The 20,887-nt window shown below is 40.3% G+C and overlaps 1 protein-coding gene across 2 annotated transcripts; it reads left to right on the top strand.

The window, feature by feature from the left end:
- The first annotated feature begins 17,676 nt into the window (after positions 1-17,676).
- On the top strand, positions 17,677-20,817 carry LOC105685836. Of its 2 annotated transcripts, XM_048655064.1 has the most exons (7): positions 17,677-17,833; positions 18,698-19,120; positions 19,278-19,407; positions 19,487-19,681; positions 19,880-20,066; positions 20,155-20,369; positions 20,536-20,817. In XM_048655064.1, the coding sequence occupies exons 2-7, from the start codon at positions 19,100-19,102 to the stop codon at positions 20,748-20,750; spliced, it is 963 nt and encodes a 320-aa protein (XP_048511021.1). In that variant the 5' UTR covers positions 17,677-17,833; positions 18,698-19,099; the 3' UTR covers positions 20,751-20,817. The 2 variants fall into 2 exon arrangements, with proteins under 2 accessions (XP_048511021.1, XP_048511022.1); XM_048655065.1 differs by lacking the exon at positions 17,677-17,833 and having other exon boundaries at positions 18,659-19,120; positions 19,250-19,407.
- Positions 20,818-20,887: the final 70 nt, after the last annotated feature.

Below are 20,887 nucleotides of genomic sequence, written 5' to 3' on the forward strand. Positions count from 1 at the left end.
CTCTTTTATAGTATTTCTATGGTATTTCCATCATATTTCTATAATATTTCTTAGCGTTGCATAAATTGAGATACTGTTCGCGCTGTTTTGGTTTTCAATGAAAATTGAACCGCCAGAATCTAAAGAAGAAATAGCTGTGGATTGATGGATTTCTTCGGCGTATTCAAAAAAAAAAGCGAGCCGAACTCGCGTGGGACGGATTCCGCATCCATTTCGTTTTCCGTAGAATGGTAGAATCATGGAGTCATATTTTCTTCTGAACCATATATATTTCATAATTATGGATAAAAATATATTTGTATTTTCTTTCAACGAGCCCGTTTATTTGTTGTGTCACATAATGCATCAGAAAAAACCAAAATTTTCTATTTTATAACTGACCCCTGAAAACCTGATCCTGATTCCCCAAAATCGAAATTCGCTTATTTAGGCTATACGTTTGTGATTGGGTCGATTAACTCTATAAATATGCGAACCAAACGAAATGTTTCATCCAATAAATCAAAGACAATCAACTGTGACGGACAGACAGACATGAGAGTGATCCTATAAGCATAAATACATGATATTGCTGAAAATGGCTCTAAGCATGGATCCCAGACATATTTTTGTAGAAAATTGAATGCCCTAGATGGCCCTAGTGAAAGGTATCCATCATTCTTTGAGAAGTCTGAAGGTTTGAAAGCGATTGAAGGTCAAAGTAGAATGTAAGGTACATTTAATGATAGAAATTAAGTCGGAGTTGGATACAAGAAGGCCACAAATCAATTTTAAGATCCAAAATTATTTTATTGAAGCCACGAATCCCAAAATATAAATACAGACAGATCTGTTACGCTGGCAGAGCCATATCGGCAGACCAAGATGTGATCAATACGTTTTTTTATTGCTTATTTATTGCTAATTAATTACCCCAAAATCAATTTTATCGCTTTGTCCGTTTGTCCGGAAATCGGGATCAGCTAGCGTGCCAATACGCTGGCAGACCCACATTTAAAAAAAATCAAATACGGTTTCAAAAAGATACCAAAATTGAGCGCTCATTTATTGCTGATTAATTACCCCAGAATCAGTTTCATTACTGTGTCCGTTTTTCCGCTAATCGGGATCAGCTGGCGTAACGATACGCTAGCGGGCCCATTTGTTGAAAAATTGGAAAACGGTACCGAACACAACACTCAAATTTATTGCTATTTTATTGCTTTCGGATCGTGCATAGTTCATAAAGAACATGCATGTCAAGTTGCGATGAACCTTCACGATGTGTATGTATTAATAAAGAAAGTACCATCTTAGCTTGGGGGTCTACGCTAAGGCTTGCAGATTCTCGACTTTGACGATCGTACGGCGGCGGAGAAAGAAGTAAGTAATTGATTTTCAACCTCCATACCAGCGAAACTGATAACTTCCGGTTCTTTTCGTACGAACGAACGACTACGAGTATGAATATTAGTAATAAAAAATGAAATCTCTGAGCCTTATGACCGGTGCAAGAGTCGAGTGACCGTTGACGTCAAGACTCTTAGATCGTCTCTAGCATTTTATTTCCCGAGCAGACCACGCTTTTTCAGATTCGTAGGTGTTGCTCGATGCAACACCAACCGGAAGTGATCGTTTCCGCTGATGTCTAAGTGCGAAATAAATTCTATTCACCCTCGCGGTCAAGTCATCGACGTGAATCAAACTCTCTGGGATTTTATCTCCCGAGCAGACCACCCTTTTGCAGATTTGTAGGTGTTGCTCGAAGCAACACAAACCGGAAGTGATCGGTTCCGCTGATGTCTAAGTACGAAATAAATCATGTTCACCCTCTCCGTGTTTATAGAAGCTTCATTTTTTTGTTTTCATGTATACCAGTAAAGCTACATTTACTTCAAAATTACTTTTTCGAGGTACAATCTTGGCACCTACATCGTCATACTCGTACCAACGAGAATTTCGTACACAAATGGCTGTGTAGTGTCCACCGGTACCATCTTGATCAGACCTTCGTAGGACCTTATTTGGTCCATCGTGCCTCGCAATGCCAACCAATGTATATGTTGGAATAGAGCAAACAGCGTATTCCAGCGCTAATTTAAATTAGTTATAAAGTACACATGTGATTCAAATATGTCTGTACGTTATACTTCCTGTCTTACCTTACTTCCTCCTTGAGTATGAATAAATATACACATGTACGTTCGTTGATAAATTCATAATTTGCGTATCCAGTTTATTTATTACCCGACTTTAACCATCCATGGCTTATTCTAACAGTATAATGTTGACTTTCCTCAACATTGTCGAAATTCCGAGGAACATCATCGAGCCGCATGACCATAAGGTTGTCAGGTATGGCATAAAGCTCCATCATAATCAAATCCCCTGAACAGCGATTGTTAGCGATGTGAAAATGAGATAAGTAGAGATAGACAGAAGAAATGGTTGGTATGACTGCGGAGTGCATGTGCGTGAGCGCATTGAGCTGAGCGAGAATTGTGTGTTCTAGAGTGTGCGACACAGTCTTTTCATATATTATTTTCAATAAATTTCCTAATACAACAATACAATAAATATTGAACATCATTCATAAACTAATGACAAAAATAGGCTCAAATTTCGACGGTATACTTCTTTTATATCTCATGCCCAGTTTCACCAACGTCGAATAACTTTATTCATCGATTGAACTCTTATTCATTAAAAACAAAAGACTATTTTACATTATATTTGCGACTTTTATTCGATGAATAGCGTTATTCTATGAATAAGAAGTTATTCGACGTTAGTGAAACCGGTCAGAGAATCTGTTTATATCGTAGAATAGTAAACAGCCACACTACGAGTGGAATTGAAGAACACGATCGCAAAAATACGCAAAGTAGAGATTACACAATGAACAATTTTTTAGATTATCGAGAACTCACTTCAACGTATGGTATACACTCATATTGTCCTGCTAGTTACCTGTTTTTGTAATATCATTGCTGACATATCCGTGACAATTCTTTTTTACGCATTTGGCTTTTCTTTTCATACGAACATGTTCGTCTATAACATTTTTCATCCCGTTATTGGCGCATGCAGCTTCGTTTATCTGCAAGACTGTCAAGGGCTTTACTTGTAAAGGACATCCTCTTTCACAAACAGCTGTTTCTTCAATACTTGGGTATTGTCCGAACAATTGTCTCGCTAGATAGACCTCCCATGTTGATTTCACAGTCTGTTTTATACATATTCGGACAACTTTCGGATTGTTTCAACGGGAATGTCTCTAATAATATTAAGCCTCTACGATGATACACATCACTAGTGATACCATGCCTAAGGCTATGCATCACCATATTATAGAATCCGTTTGTGCTCTGTTTGAACTGTAATCAAAGTAAATTTTGCTTTTTCATTCTGACCTTCAGTTAAGGGGGGAAACCAGTTTAGGAGGCCGAAATTTTCGTGTTTTTTGTGAATTCTTCAACTTGGAAGGAATGATCAGAATTCGTCTAAACTTGGAGGATATTTTATTAATGTTTTGAAGTACACGTTGTAATTTTTTCAAGTCATTTCCGCCGGAAATAGTGAAGTTAAAAGCTGCTGTCCAAGGAAGTTCGCCATCAAAGTTTGCTGCTCGTGGGACATCTGGAAGGCACAATTTTTATCTGAAATCATCACAATTTTTTGTTTACGTTAGCAACATATTTTCTAAGAATATGGACTAAACTCTGAGCAAAAAGTTGAAAATTGCATGTTTTGAGGTGTTTGAACAAATGTATACCATGGTATAAAAACATGACATTTTGTTCAAACGACTCAAAAACATGCAATTTTCAACTTTTTGCTCAGAGTTTAGTCCATATTCTTAGAAAATATGTTGCTAACGTGAACCAAAAATTGTGATGATTTCAGATCAAAATTGTGATTTCCGGATGTCCCACGAGCAGCAAACTTTGATAGCGACCGTCCAGCTTTTAACTTCACTATGTCCGGCGGAAATGACTTGAAAAAATTACAACGTATATTTCAAAACATTAATAAAATATCCTACAAGTTTAAACAAATTCTGATAATTCCTTCCCTGTTAAAAAAATTCACGAAAAACACGAAAATTTTCGGCCTTCTGAACTGGTTTCCCCCCTTAAGTATTGAAAACAATAATATGTAATAGTAAGTAGAATGTAATTATGGTTATTTTAGGCTTTAATTTTTTCGAAGCCAACCCTTCCAAGCTGGAACCATGATATCGCAAATTCGAAATTTACTATAGGTGGAACATAGCCAGAAAAATCAGTGCACGATTATTAGAGTTGAGGAAAAAATGGTGACCGCGATTTCGGAATTTGTATAACATATAAGCCCTAGAATAGCGATTTTGTCTAAACTGCTTTCATTGATCTAACTTCACGAATATCAACCACGTGGTTAATTAGAAGCTAGTTAAATCGACATCTCCGTCATACAGAATGATATCTCAAATTCTGGTAGGAAATCAATATTTTTTTCACACATGGACGGAAAGGCCGATTTTTCTAAGTATTTTCAGGGAGCAAAGACCGGTTTTACCGACCGGAAAGTCTTTTCTCCCGGTTTGACTCAATCGGTGCATTCCGGTCGGTAAAACCCCTCTTTGCTCCCCGGAAACAGGTAGAAAAATCGGCCTCCTGTTCATATGTACGAAAAATATCGTGTGCACCACGGGAGCGAAAACGGCTTTTGCTCCCAAGGTGCACAATATACTAACTCTTGTATCTTCAACATCGGAGATGTCATGTCTTTCAACCAGATCATGAATTCTCCACCCCATTGCAACGATATGACAAACCTTAACCGAAAATATAACGGTATATGTATTGAATTCAAATTATGCTACGGTAATTTCGGGCTTTTTTATAAAGGCAAGAACATTAAAAGTGATACTACCTGTTCACTTATATGGTCATTATCTGCAGCTGCCACCAGCAATATTTGATACAGAGTATCAAACGCACAGGTCCGTATAAATACTGTTTTTTTCCCATCTGTATTTACGCTCTGTAGATTCATACTCGAGCCATTTCTAATGACGGGCAAAGCGCGACATTTAGACCCTGATATCGTGTCTTTTATAATTTCAGATTTTTCCCCCAAATATAATGCTGCTTTGCGGTTCGCTTTCTTTTCTCCTAAACCTCTCCAGTTTTCTGTCTCCCGATATCCGATAATGTTTTTTGCGCTACCTGACCTCGAACAATCTTTGCAGAGCCTCTTTTCTCCATAGCCTTCAAAATCTGAATGCGAAATGGAACATTGCGGTAGCGCATGTACTGGAATCCCACAAACGTCACAAACGTGCGCTCCATCTGGTTCATGGCCATTGCAACACGCAGGACAATCATCAGCGACATCGTTTTTAATTTCATCTAATTTTTCGCCAACCGTCACAGCATTGTTTTCGTGAATAGGAGTACAGAGAATATCATCTTCGATTGTTTGACTCTGATTTGGCTCTATGAGGTCATCATTATCATGCGGAGGAGTACAAGGAACATCTGTTGTATGTGTTGCCTCAAGCTTTTGATTTCGTTCTGCTAAGAGTAGACTTCCTTCTAAATAATCTAAATGAATACGCAAAAATTTGTCACTCCTCAGTGGGAGTGATTCATGCTTCGGCAATCCATCCTTAAGCTTATTAAACTCTCCCTCAGAGCCAGCACTTGATGCTCTTGAATGTATGCTGAATTTACTTGTGACTTTATTTGACCACAGCGGAAAAAAACAGAGGTCTTTTATCAGATGTCCAGAAAAGTTTATTTTATTTGGATAGTATGCGTTAGGCTCATTCCCCCTTTCCTCCGTTGCTTTTTTCGCCGTGTCGTTGATACTATTCGCCCACTGAAGCCGTGAATTTTTCAAGCTATCCTCTTTGTCGCAGAATTTTTCAGCTTTGTATTCGACCGCATCTTCCTTGTCAGATTCGATATTGTCATTTTCTAATATCGAATCAATGTCTTTATTTAATGAGGGATCATTTTTTCCTAAAAAGGACAGTTATGCAATATCATTACACAGGATGACTGCTTGGGTAGGAAGCTAAAGTGGTTCTTATTCCGATGTATTTCAACAAATTTTTGGGGCACGTAGCTATTGGGTTCTTATCGATGAGAATGTAGTGGAGGGGCTATTCATTCTCGAGTATTGTGCGCTTTATTACAAATACTCGTCGAGACTCCGTCGATACTCGTCAGTACTTGCAGATACCCCCTTTTAGTGAGTGTCTGCGAGTACTGACGAGTATCGACGGAGTCTCGACAAGTATTTGTAATAAAGCGCGTAATACTCGAGAGTGAATAGCCCTTCGAAAGTAGTGTAGTCTTTCTCAAATTATTTTCAAATATAGTTTAGCGGTGATTGCTACGCATGAAACTTATCAACGCATGAAACATGAAATTCTATAGAAACAGAAAAAAAAATTAATACGGCAGATGCAGTTCAATTATACCTGTAATCAAACTCCTTAGCATTCCAATTTGTCTCTGGCATTGCGGTATTCGTCCAAGTGTGTTGCTGATTCCACACGTTGTGCTTTGACTTACGGTTAACAATGCCAGCACAATTTCTTCTGATTCATCAGTATCTTCCGTGATAATCAGCTGCCCTAATGAAGTTAGATAAAAACTTTTTATTCGATAACTTAGGGACTTTAGGAGGACTGCATATTTCTTTATAAAATGCGCCACATCGATACGGATGAAACATGACGGAATTTGCTCTGATCGCAACGAGTTCGCATACGAGTCGAGCGATCCACTTTCCGTAGAACTGCAAACAATCGCATTGAGTAAAGCGCGTGAACCGTCCGTCACAATTTCCTTGGGGCAGGGAGCACCGTCTTTGATCCACGACATGAAGAAATATACCAACGAAACAGTTGTGTTTATCTCTGACAAAAACTGACCGACTGAATATTGCCCACGAGTTTCACTATTAACGACAATCATCGTCAGAAAGATATGTTTAGACAAATCTCCGTTGATTTTTTTTAATTTTTGCACTATGCTTCCTGTTGAATCGATAGTTATTTTGCAATGTTCGGCTTTGTGCAAATTCTTAAAGCTTTGAATTTGCTCAGCCGTCCAATAATGTACGAAAAAAGGATCTGTTCCAACCCCATGTATACTATTATAATATTTCAGATACTTCATGCTGCATGTTGCGTTTATTGGATTTTTGTCGAGGTACTTTTCACTTGTGGAGTCAGCCTTTGCTTTCCGAAGAACCGTCGATTTATATAAAAACGGTGGCTCGTCACCTCCTGGAATCATAGATTCTTTGGCTACTTGACATCTGTACGCATCCACTGATTTTGTTTGGAGTTTTTCGCCACTTGTTTTCTTACCGGCTGTCGTAGCCATCTCTTTCCGCATTTACCGTGTCCTATTGTCAATTGGTAATCAATAATGACATCTTGTCGTTTGTTGTAGTTAGTTATTTCTCCTCGTAGGGTAGTGCCGCAATTACAGTGTCCTGAATGCGACATCAGAGAATCATGAATTGGATGTGAAAAGTTTAGAATTGTATATATCATGCCCTCCATTTTTGTGACATTTCACAATACATATCAATGTGATAGCGAACTAATTTTACTATACCTATGTGAAATAATGTCCATAAACGAATATGAAATGTTGAATACAAGAAATTTAGAATTGAATTGTGTATTTTTATTGACTTCTTGACAATTTTTCGATTTGTTTATTTTTTAAAATAAAAATAAAAATTAATAAATAAAAATCTGAAACAACTACAGGGTTTGTTTCCAATTATTTGAAATTGAGTTGGGGGACGGCCCAGAAAATTAATTTTTATTCCGACTTAACGACTACCCGAGGGGCTATTCACTCTCGAGTATTACGCGCTTTTTTTACAAATACTGGTCAAGACTCGCGATACTCGTCGAGACTCCGTCGATACTCGTCGATACTCGTCAGTACTCGCAAGTACACATGCAAAGGGAGTACAGAGTCTCGACGAGTATCGCGAGTCTTGACCAGTATTTCGACTACTCCTAAGAGACAGAACGTAACTCGTGAGTCCTGCTAGTAAAAACCTATCTCGCGAGACTCTATAGTCCGACTATAGAGAGCTGTATAGTCGGACTATAGAGTCTCGCGAGATAGGTTTTTACTAGCAGGACCCACGAGTTACGTTCTTTCTCTCAGGAGCAGTCGATTTGTAATAAGACGTGTAATAATCGAGAGTGAATAGCCCCTCGCGACCACTCCAATTTCCATATAAATGAAAAAGAAAAAAAACTCATGAACATACCCAACGTAAGGACTATAAAAGAACTTACTTTTTAGGCTACAAAGAACCTACGCTGGGAAAAAAATTACTTTTCTTTGATCCAATGAAATATTACGGAATTCAACTCTTTCAACTAAAACTTCTTCAACTCACAAGCATCGGATGCTTTTTCTGAGCGATAGCAAATATGCTAGTTGGATCAAACCTTTTCACTCGACGAGATGAAATGAATTGATTGTCAACTGCCGAAAAAATATTACATTTCGAAAATTTTACTGATTTCATTAAATGAACAAAAATGTATTCAATGGAACAGAATGTTCATTGACCTATTTAAATAATCAGTTAGACTCGATTTTTTTTTTGTTTTTTATCTTTGTGAATTAGTAATAAATTATTCTTTGGCAGCCAGCAATTGACTGATTTTCACAGATTCATTTTTTTTCTCTAACTACACTATTTGCTATTACTCCAAAGTAGGATGTTTTAGGTCAAAGAAGGTTCACTCGAAAGGGTTAAATTTTATATTTTGTTATCGGATCAAATGAAACAAAATTTGTTGAATCCAAACAAAAAAAAATTTCTCAGTACAGTAAGCATTGGCGAGTCCTCATTGTACGAACGTAATACAAATATCTAATTACCTTGGAAATTTCCCGACTGTCCATCTAATGACAAGTAACTATTTTTCATATTGAAGCCGCAAGTTATGTGCGTCGTTTCCCAAATTTTCTTTGTGACCAGATTTTGCCACAATCCTCGTATGAACGTTTTACGATATCTTTCAACTACTTTATTTTGGTTCATCCTGGTTCGTTTACCCACGACATTTTCGGTGATATCATTAAATTCCTGTTGGGTAAGAATTACAACAAAATCTCGTATTTCACCTGTATCGTTATGCGAGTCTGTTGAAAAATTTGAAATATTCGTGGACTCAAACGTTTGTTCTGACTCAACCACCGAATCTTCGGGATCAACAATTTTGTGCGTAGATTCAAACAAATTCTTGATATTGAAACGGTTGAATGTCACATTCGTGTACAAAGAACTTGCTTTAAGTGCTAGAATTTGTGACAACTCATCCCATACTTCGTTTGTTTTTGTCACGATTTTATCATTCGAAACAATTTTAGAACGATTATTTAATATTATTTCGATAAACTCATCCTTTGACAGGACACCGGGTCGTCCACGTAATAAACTCATAACGCTAAAATGGGAACTCGTCCAGCTACGAGCGTATAATAGGTACGACTGAAGACTAAAGCCAACTCTCGTCGCCAATATGATACAATGTAAGAAAATGACTGAAAACTCGTACGAGGTTGAAGTCTATAACGAGATATTTGAAAAAGTTTCACAATTTTAGAGTCAAATATTGTAGAAGATAGAAAAATACGGTATCTAATAATCCAAATTAGAAAAAATATGTTTATCTCATATTTGAAATTGATATAAAAGCGGATCAACGTAATCTCACTAAAAAAAACCATCAAGTCACGGATCTTTGCACCATTCGAAATATTTTTAGTACTATAGAGAAAAAAATTCGACTTCAAAAATTTTACAAATTTTTCAAAAATGGCGGAGTTAGAGCTGTGTGAATTTTTGTAAACCGCTGTTGCACTGCTATGTTGGTGAATTCTTACCTCCAAAAGTATTCATCGGAGCGGACTGATCCTGGGATCATTTTGTTCGTAAACGAATGCACTTTCATACAAAAAAATCCATTCAAGAAAAAAAAAAATTCTTTCACCTTTTTTTGTCATTTTTTTCTTCCTACATCAATGCCATTTCCGCGGGACTCATAGAAATTGATGCATATAATTTTGTTCAGATACCTGAATCCGTTCCCTTTCGTCCGAAAGAAGAAAATATGATTGAGAAAATACCTAGGCCGGAGGAAAAACATGAAACGTGTAACTGGCAGGACAATATAGGTGTATACCATATCGCGTCACTAATGCCATAAAGTCATAAGCGCCAAAAAAAATTTCCGTGTTTTTGGTGGCAAAATCTTTTTCGTGCCATATAACATCGTTTGGGCATATCCGCAAAAAAAATAATTTTTTGGCGCTTACGACCTTATGGCATTAGTGACGCGATATATTAAAGTGAGTTTTCGAAAACCTCAAAAATGATTCGTTGTGTAATCTCTACTTTGCGTATTTGTGCAATCATGTTCTTCAATTTAACTCGTAGTGTGGCTGTTCACTATTCTACGATATAAACGCATATTCTCTAAGATATAAACGAAGTATTCCGTCCAAATTTGAGCCTATTTTAGTGATTTGTTTATGAATGATATTCAATGTTTGTTGTGTGTACCGGTACGGGTATGACGATGTAGGTGCCAAGATTGTACGTCGAAAAAGTCATTTTAAAGTAAATATAGCTTTACTGGTGTATGTAAAAACAAAAAATGAATAGAGCTTCTATAAACACGGAGAGGGTGAACATGATTTATTTCGTACTTAGACATCAGCGAAACCGATCACTTCCGATTTGTGTTACTTCGAGCAACACCTACAAATCTTCAAAAGGGTGGTCTGCTCGGGAGATAAAATCCCAGAGACGATCTAAGAGTCTTGACGTCAACGGTCACTCGACTCTTGCACCGGTCATAAGGCTCAGAGATTTCATTTCTTATTACTAATATTCATACTCGTAGTCGTTCGTTCGTACGAAAAGAACCGGAAGTTATCAGTTTCGCTGGTATGGAGGTTGAAAATCAATTACTTACTTCTTTCTCCGCCGCCGTACGATCGTCAAAGTCGAGAATCTGCAAGCCTTAGCGTAGACCCCCAAGCTAAGATGGTACTTTCTTTATTAATACATACACATCGTGAAGGTTCATCGCAACTTGACATGCATGTTCTTTATGAACTATGCACGATCCGAAAGCAATAAAATAGCAATAAATTTGAGTGTTGTGTTCGGTACCGTTTTCCAATTTTTCAACAAATGGGCCCGCTAGCGTATCGTTACGCCAGCTGATCCCGATTAGCGGAAAAACGGACACAGTAATGAAACTGATTCTGGGGTAATTAATCAGCAATAAATGAGCGCTCAATTTTGGTATCTTTTTGAAACCGTATTTGATTTTTTTTAAATGTGGGTCTGCCAGTGTATTGGCACGCTAGCTGATCCCGATTTCCGGACAAACGGACAAAGCGATAAAATTGATTTTGGGGTAATTAATTAGCAATGAATAAGCAATAAAAAAACGTATTGATCACATCTTGGTCTGCCAATATGGCTCTGCCAGCGTAACAGATCTAATACAGACAATGAGTGATGTAGACTAACGTTTTTGGGATAAAAAATACGAGAACCTATAATTTTATGATGCATAACAACGTTCCCTCGTTCGCAATTTTCGATAACATAATCTCATATTTTTATCTTCTCAGGGCCCCCTATCATGGAACCATCGGCACCCGCCCCCATCCTACCAAAGACAACGTTTACCGTCACCGCGGAAAGCGTCTCAGCTGGCATCTCCCGGAGCAGGACGGTGCCTACGGCTGGGGGAAGAAAGCAAGAGAGGGCGAGGGCGACGCCGGAGCAGAGCCGGCTTCAAAGCGTGAGCAGTCGGCAGCGTGGCGGGGGCGAGGGTGGCGCAGCAGGGGCAGGAGGGGGGAAGGGGCAGAGCAGGGGCCGGGGGGACAGGGCGGGCAATGCCAGGAGCATGTCCTTATCAGGGCACAGCTCCAATTGCGATAACAGAGTAATTTACTTGTGAGTATTACAAGTAACTCATTCTGTTATCCCAATGGACCGACTTGGCGGAACTTGTAAACCGATATCACAAATTTACGGTCAGTTAAGTTCTCGGCAGCTGACTTATTCGTATCGGTATTACCATGCACGAGATGAAGGATTGTCCGTCTTCGGATGAATAGTTCTGATTCTTGTGGATGAGAATACCAATATGGACAAGTAAACCACCGAGAATTTAACCTACTGTGCATTTCTGGTTGTGATTTACACTGTACCGAGCTCGTTGGTTCGGCAGTTGGGATTTTCAGGTGGGTGGGTTATTCAGAAATAGGGAGGGAATGGGGTTGGGAGTATGGGGTTGGATACATACTGTACCGGTTAGCTTACGATCGGCAGATTTAATGTGAATGTTGGGCGCCAAGTTGAAATTCAACTAATTTTTTAGACTCTTCTTCTCGGTCGATTGGACATACGTCCTTGGGCCGGATACAAAAAATAAATAGGACTGAACTATGATTGCGTCGTAGGAAGGAAGGATTTATAGTGAAACATAGGTTTTTATTCAGGACACACACAATGGCATGGAAGTGAGAGGAATTTACGAAGACTTTTTTTTAAGGCTAATAGGATTTCTTTCCTTTTTTCACAAATTGTTTAATTAACAGATATCCTTTCTTAGGGACTAACATACTAACTAACTAACTAACTAACTAACTCTATAACTCTTTCTGTTTTCTCACGTTTAAGGGTTCTACTATTTTCTATACTAGGGTTTCCTATACTAGTAGAGAACAACCATATCCCGGATTCTAGACACAAGGAGGGAATTTAATGCAACCTCAATGCGTTGACTTTTAGTATTCAATTGAATTTAGGGGGAAAAGAATATTGAGGTGGTTATAGCTCCGGACAGGCAAAGAAACCGAAGCGTCTCCGCGATGCCGGCATGCGAACCAAAAATAGGGGAAAAATCAGAGATCTGGACAGGCAGCGAGACCGAAGCCACTCCGCGATGCCAGCAACTCAGATTGTGCAGGATTTTACGGGTAAAGATCTGGACAGGCAGAGAAACCGAAGCCACTCCGCGATGCCAGCAACTTTACCGGGCAAAAGAAGACTTTTTTAAGAGACCTTTTTGAAGATCTGGACAGGCAGAGGGACCGAAGCCACTCCGCGATGCCAGCAACTTCGTCTAGGTGATCAGGTACAAGGGATATGGTGATCCTGTTTGAGTGAGGAATTCGGTGGATTATATATCCCCTTCATCCTTTTGTTCCCACGAGAGGCCACTATTCGTTCGTCTCCCTCTAGGAGTCACATATTCAACTTATCTTGTTTGCTCGGGGCCTTCTGAGGTACTCCCGGCGATCGCGAAATTAAAACAATTGCTAGCTCGCTTCACGTATACTGACCTACACACTTCCGTGGATCAGTATTCGTGTCGCTTACTTCTACGTATCTTTTTCTTTCTAATTTTTAGACGATTGGGTGCACCACGTTACAATACATGCATCCTATATATTTGCGGTATTTTCCAATTCGGGTCTTCGCCCACGCCATTGCCACCGACTCAGCTGTAAAGTGAGCAAATGTAGTCTACGACAGCTGCTCAAGAGCGATCTTGCTCTTCGAAAACCCACCAAAGCCTTGAGATAGTCTGTGATATATTTGATAGGATATTACTAATTCAGAATTGTGACACCAGAAGGGACACCAGAGTTTTATACACTTTTGGACCCCTGAAATACCAGGATCTGTTTGGATTCGTTAGAATACGTGTTACCCTCTATGTTGTGGATACGAGCTCGTTGCCATGGTTAGATTGATTGGTTGGTATGCCGACACTGTACGGAAAAGACTCACAAGTCATGAATTATCACAATCTTCTTCATCCGGCGGGTGTATGAATACTCCACTGACTATTTACTCGGCATTTCCATTTAAAAAGTGCTTGGGATTTCTGAAAAAACTTGTACGGACACCAAACAAGCCGCTCACGCAGGTAGCTAAACGTTTATCGGAGTGTAAAGCCGGAAGCCAAACAGTGCGTAATAATCCATTCGTGACGAGCTGCATTGCGAGTCAAGACTTGTTAGTGGTAACAGCAAATGACATTCAGACTGTAGACGCAAATAAAATTAGATACTGAAAAATTCGAATGCGGAACACTGTTACCATAAGCGTCTCCTCTCCTGATAATTTGGTCTAATTATTAAGTGGTGAAATGATTGAAGTGTGTGACATGTACTCAAAGAAACAAGACTAAGACCTGCAAGTGGAGAAACTGTACGTGAAAGGGCAGATAATTAAAACTATCGGTGACTATGTCACTTATCCGTGTAATTCGTATGTGCTAGGTATCACCTTGATAAAGGAAAGTGCTACTGCTGATATTAAAAAAAAATGTTTCAGGATGAAAGAAAATGACAAAGACATTAGTTTAAGCCTGCTACCCATGTATCCATGATTATCAACGCTTGTACGTTGGCACACTTGCTTATATCTGTTTTCATTACACCTAGAATTGATTGAAGAATAATCACAAATGAATCCTCAAGATCAATTATTATTATTAATTACGAAATCTGTGATTGTGGCTACCCGCGTTATTTAATTTTTTCATTTTTCATGATATCCAATACAATATAAACATCAAACACAAACAAAATCGATATGCGGAATCAAGCACTCGATCTGCGTTAAACGCTCGCTTGTTTTACATGATCATCACGATAGTGACATTGCTTGGAACCGACGCGCAAAATATATGGCACGATTTTCGGTGTAAAATAATTGGTTAGTAAATATTCTACAGTTGACCTCTAAGACAGTTTATATTTAGACTGATGAAGTTACTTAAGCGGGTTAAATTATGCAATTACGAATTTGTGTGAACGTAGTTCGTGGAATATTTGATTGAAGCGTCTCGTACAACAAACCTTCCGTTATACTATGAATCTACTCGACGGGACGACGCACGTGATCGTGCATTTCGTAGATGTCCACAAAAAATCTGTGGATTTGGTGCCACGTAGCTGGTTGATACTTATTGAAAAAATATGGTGGTGTAAGTATCCACCCGCAAGCGATTACAAATTTTTGGACAGGGCATCCCGACCTGCAAAACCGTGATGGGCTGAAGTGCGGGTGCGGCTTCTGACAAAAGCAGGTGAGTTATAGTTATGATAATTGGTATTGATTGTTCAAATTCGGTGATAAATCTGCACGAAATGATCTGTCGGGAAATCGCAATTTTTTTAACGCAATGTAATGCAAAAATGCGCAGTAGAGCACTCCAAAGGTCAAATTTTCAAGTTGTGAAAATTGTAAAGTAATTTAAAGTGATTTTTGTAATATATTATGTCCGGACGAACGACGGAACGAGAGGATTCTGCCTTGTCGACCAGCTACGACCCTCCCGAAGGTCCCCTCGATGATGGAACTCCTGACGTCGCTCGCCATACCCGAGAATACTCCCAGAGATTCCTCATTATTGCGGCTAGGAAACCGCTCAGGAACTACTTTTGACGTACCACGTCCACTCCCACTGCCACTTCACTACCGGCGTATGAGGATGCACGGCCTACGTGCGATTCTCCCGATAGGAGGTGGATGATGCGGTGCTCCCGATGACTAGATGGATGCTGTGGAGGCGGCGTATAGGGTAGCGTGGACTGAGAAGCACTACCTCCCACCCCACAACTCCCCAACCTAGCGCTGTACCACTATGGGAAAAACTCCTGACAACGAGGTGGCTCCCGCACGAGGCAGTACAACGAGGCGACTCCCGAAGGCGATGAGCCTTGCAAAAGGGAAAGAATTACGGTGAGCGAGGCATGCAGGTGAGCCCAGCACCAATAACAGGTCTTCACGTGGGTGAAGGTGACTGATGCGGGAATGCCAACCCTGCTTCCCGGACTCCCGAGAGATTGTGTAGGCTCCCGGGATGGCCCTGACGTTCGGCGCCTCTCAAGGGAACGGCGTATCGAGAGCGGCGACAGCGGGGAGAGAGGAACGGGTGGGCGACGCCACGGAAAAGTATCCGGAGGAGTAGGATCCGAACTCAAATTGGAAGATGCAAAGTCGCCGAAACAATTAGGTCACGAGGGATCGACCTGTGACACCTGATAGGCGATTTAATTGCGGAAGGGGCACCACCAATCAGGGTCGGCAAGACCGGACGAGGAAGAAGAAGACGACCTAATTGTTCTACTCTGCACGACACCACCAACGTACCCTCACGTATCAGTTGTTCGCGCTGTCCACGACTCCCGCTATACTAAGTTTACTTCCGTTAGTTTAGCTTTTCTTTCTTCCGTAAAAGGGGCCAGTTTTGTTATAAAGTGGAAGCAGTTTTTCTTCCTCGCGCAGAACTCCCAACCAAGGTAACTTTTTCTCTCACTATTTAACGGCCACGAAGTTACCACGCGATTTTTGGGATATTGTAGATTTTGAGCTACTGGACTAGTGGATCCTCCGGGTAGCTCTTCGGATTGATTTGTAAAGTTTGATTTGGGTTATTTGGATTATGCGATATCTAGAAGGCCGTGGTAGCTCCGTAATCAATCGACAGAAATTTTGTATCATTTTGTAATATTGTAACCTCCCGAAAAAGGGAATTTAGGATTTTAAAGTAGAGTTAAGCACGTGGCAATAGATCTCCGGCCTTCGCCGCTTGCGATCTGATTCCCATCGCCCTTATGGCATTATATATAAAATATAGAATACCATGTTGCATGTTAATTTAACTCATTGAATTGCATTTCTTGGATGGTGTTAACTTAAGTTAAATTTGGCATAATTACTTTGTAGTTTCTTCCGTTTTGCTTGCCGCTTATTGTATCTTTTTTTTTTTTTTTTTGCTTAGTAATGGCAATTTGCGTTTATTGTATTTGAATTCCGTGATATGAAGAACTGAGTAGGTCGCGTTGACTAAAATATCATCGTGTCCGTGCAGTGTAGCCACGATTTATCCGGAACTGAATCTCCCGTTCAACTTCTCTAGTAAATTCGATTAATTGTACTCCCGAATTGCCTCTCCCGCGTATAGGATAATTAATTAGTAATAAGGACTATCGTTCTCCGAAAGGGCTAATTTAAGAAATGATGTGCCGTCTCCCGACTTTTATTCCTTAACTCCCGCTTTTGCATTGGTTTCATTCTTTTTTACTCTTGCTGCATTGAATGGATGGGCTTCAGCCGCATGAAAAAATTTCTATTCTTGCTCACTTTTGGAGTTTTGATTTTGTTTGTTTCGCCCTTAATTGGTAGTTGCCCAATCCACGCCTCTCCACCAGTTCTCGGATGTGCCTGAGCCTAGTCAGCGAGCCGTTGGATCCTGCAGTCAATTGGATTGGATTGGTTTCTAGGTGTTAGAGAAAAACGGCGTCAAACGTCTGGCGTCCACCTTCTGTGATTTGGAAGTCATTTTAAGTTTGGAGTTTTGAGTTCAAAAGTTTCGTTTGTGTTTTGGGTTTCTTGAGTTTGAGATTGTTCGTTGAAAATCTTTTTTTTCTTTGAACAGGATCGCGACGAAGTGTCGACGACAAATTCCCGGGTAAAACCCACCCGGGGAAAAATACGCCGTCACAATTCATATCTGATGAACAAGCAGCGAGATCTCAGTGAAAGACTAGCGCTGCATACATACCCAATGAACGCGCTGGGATTTCAGCGGAAGACCGGCGCTGGCTCTATACCTGATGAACGCGGTGGGATCTCAGCGAGGGACCAGCGCTGGCTCTATACCTGATGAACGCGGTGGCATCTTAGCGGAAAAAAGGCACTGGATCCGACCCGATAAACCAGCAGCAAGATTTTAGTGCGACTGGCGCTGCATTCATACTTGGTAAACGCGGTGGGATCTCAATGAGAGACTAGCGCTGGCTCTATGCCTAATGAACGCGGTGAGATCTCAGCGGAAGAAAGGCGCTGGATTCGACCCGATAAACCAACAGCAAGATTTTAGTGAGGAGACTGGCGCTGCATTCATACTTGATAAACGCGGTGGGATCTCAGCGAAAGACTAGCGCTGCATTTCATACTCAATGACCGCGGTGGGATCTCAGCGAAAGACTAGTGCTGCATTTGTATCTAATGATCGCCGTGGGATCTCAGCGAAAGATCATCGCTGGCTTTATGCCCGATAAACGCGGTGGGATCGCAGTGAAAATGCTCTATGCTGGGATGTACCGGACGTGGGATCTCAGCGAAAGACTGGCACTGGCTTTCTACTCGATGATACAGTGAGATCTCAGTGAGACAAGAGCTAGATCGCACCGAGATCTTTTCGCTAGTTCCTTGGGCATGGAGCCACCGCCGGTTTTTCGCTGAGTTTCCACCGCATTTATCGGGTATGAATGCGTAACCCAGCTTTACCATCACCATACGCACCGAATGCGACATGGCGCGGGACACACTGATCCGAAACGCTCAGCACAGTCTGACAGTTAATAGGTCAAGAGACTCGGTAGAGTCTCGCGCCAAGTACATCCAAAAGAACGGGCGGACTACCGAGTATCTTTACTGCTAGGGGATAGAAAAAGCGCTGTAGGGCCGACTGTTTTATTAGGTATCTCCTAAATCAAAAGCATTTCGGGAAATTTGGATGCACTTTCGCTATATGAATCGCGGACGAGCTGTCATTTAAGTGTAATTTCAATAACGTCAGTGGTCGGAGAGCTGGGATATGATAATCTTTGATCACCGGTAGGTCGTTTCGATCGGATTCACCACCGTCGTCATCGTACAGCCAGCTATATCCAAAACCATTCCAACATAATTCTGTAGAAGAGAAACCACGGGTGTGGTTATTCCCTATACTGTGATTGGGCCCCAGAAAAGCGGCGCTCTCAGGCCGCTGTCCCATGGACTCCGTATTCGTTGCGGAGTTATTCCGGTCAACCGATCCGCAATCTAGGGTTTTTCCAAGGGCCAATCAGCGACGTTCCGGTCATTTTGTTCCGTGTACATTGCGGGCATTCGTAAAATTTTGCGCAACAAGTCGATTGCTCAGAATAAAACAAGTAAACTAACCTTAAACAACAAAGCAAACTCAAGAATAAAATAAATTTGTAATAATAAAAAATACGGCATCGCATGCAAGAAGTACACAATGAACCAGTCCATCGATCCCGTAAGTTATCATACAAAAACTACGGTAATATAATATTATAACTTATCAGAATAGCTTAACCAATATAATAAGTATATTGGGCACCGAAACATTATGTCTTGTTTGTCAATTCTACTGACCTTCAATCAGGAATTTATGCTACTGTTGTGATTGACAGCCCGTCAAGTGTGGATATTGCGGATGGCTGATAGGGGGTTGTAACAATATTATTCAGCACAAGTGCTTCATGCACTTCACTGAAGAAAATGACCTGCTCCACGTTGATGACAATTTTGTTGTAACTTATAGTAAGTTGGTTTACTTAAGTATCGTCATGCAACATCGTCATTTCTATGAACATCTATTGGTATTTGCACATTTTTGCAGTCCCGAGGGTGGATACTATCTCAACAAATACGCAAATAACTACCGACGAGACCTCCCAAATTGAAGGAAGAGATGAAATTTTGATACAAGTCGTATTCATGAGACCTGCACTTTATAATATCAAGCTGCCCATCAGGAAGCGAACAAAACTTAAAAAGGATGCACTGTGGCTAGAAGTTGGCCAAGCGCTTAGAGGTTTTTTTTTTAGAAATTATTATCAATGTGACAAAACATCAGTTTTTCGTAGCTGCATAATTATAAGTAGGGGCTGTAGGCTCTGGTCACAGAACTATTTCTGACAGAGGAGTCTCGACTCTTTTATAAAACATCCATTGAGTCAGAACAGGAGAGAGACGAAATTTACATCAATGACTGTATTGAATGTTATCACAGGAACAATGACAACTGAGGCGATCAAGAAGCGATGGCAATATTTAAGGGATTGTTTCACCAAATCGAGAAATAAACTTATGAAGTACAAGCCAAGTGGGTCTGCTGCTGACATTTTGAACAAAGGAAAACAATGTTTCCGGTTCTATGAGCAAATGAGTTTTTTATGCGACTCGCTACCAAGCATTCCGTACGTACATTTTGATTTCATTAATGATCAGAATTGCCAACAAAATCGTGTCTGTACTGTATGATCAAATTGATGTTTTATTTCCTAGAACTGTGAGTAATATTGAGCCATCTTCAACCGCAGCCGCCACCTCAGATGATAGTGGATGTTCTAGTGTTCCGCCTAACTGCAACATTTCGTATGTTTCTCCTGCTACTTCGTCAGGGGGATCGACATCTTCGTCTGTTGACCCATTCGATGTAGTGAATAATTCAATGAGGTCACCACCACCACCCTCAAGGACTCCAACACCAGGAGCAAAAAGTAAGTACATCTAACATAAAAACTTTGGATCAGCTGTCTTTTTTTCTATATTTCTACTAATTTTATAAAATCCCGGGTCAAAATTACTAGGTATATTGCAAAGAATCAAATTTCAAAGTCCCTGCATCCGATACACCGATGACTTGTTAACTGATTTGAATTTTAGGGCGAAAGACCACAGCTGACAATAACGTCGAATTGCGATCTGCACTAGTATCTGCATTGCAAGAAAAAGTACCACAAACAGATGCAGTGGACGGGTTCCTGGCTAGGCTGGGCGAAGGCTTGCGGAGGATTCCGTATCGTGAGAGATGCCGACTAGAAATTAGTTTCCTAACCCAGCTGATGGAGGTTGAAGATCAATTAAATTTACCAGACTGAAATTCTATGCTTCAGAACTTATTTTTGGACATGTTTTGAAATAGAGTTGTACTTCTTTTGCTGACTATTTCTTGAAGTATGAGCTTCTTCACACCTCATCCTAGCTTTTGATAACTCTTCACCTAAATGGGAAACTT

This window comes from Athalia rosae, chromosome 5, assembly GCF_917208135.1.
Source record: "Athalia rosae chromosome 5, iyAthRosa1.1, whole genome shotgun sequence".
Classification (NCBI taxonomy): Eukaryota; Metazoa; Arthropoda; class Insecta; order Hymenoptera; family Athaliidae; genus Athalia; species Athalia rosae.

Bases quoted from the DNA above. Each gene is read 5' to 3' on its own strand.
- LOC105685836 (XM_048655064.1), top strand. From the start codon at position 19,100: ATGAACCAGTCCATCGATCCC. The intron at 19,121-19,277 runs GTAAGTTATCAT...TGTGATTGACAG, and splicing joins TGAACCAGTCCATCGATCCC to CCCGTCAAGTGTGGATATTG. The intron at 19,682-19,879 runs GTTTTTTTTTTA...ATGTTATCACAG, and splicing joins AGTTGGCCAAGCGCTTAGAG to GAACAATGACAACTGAGGCG.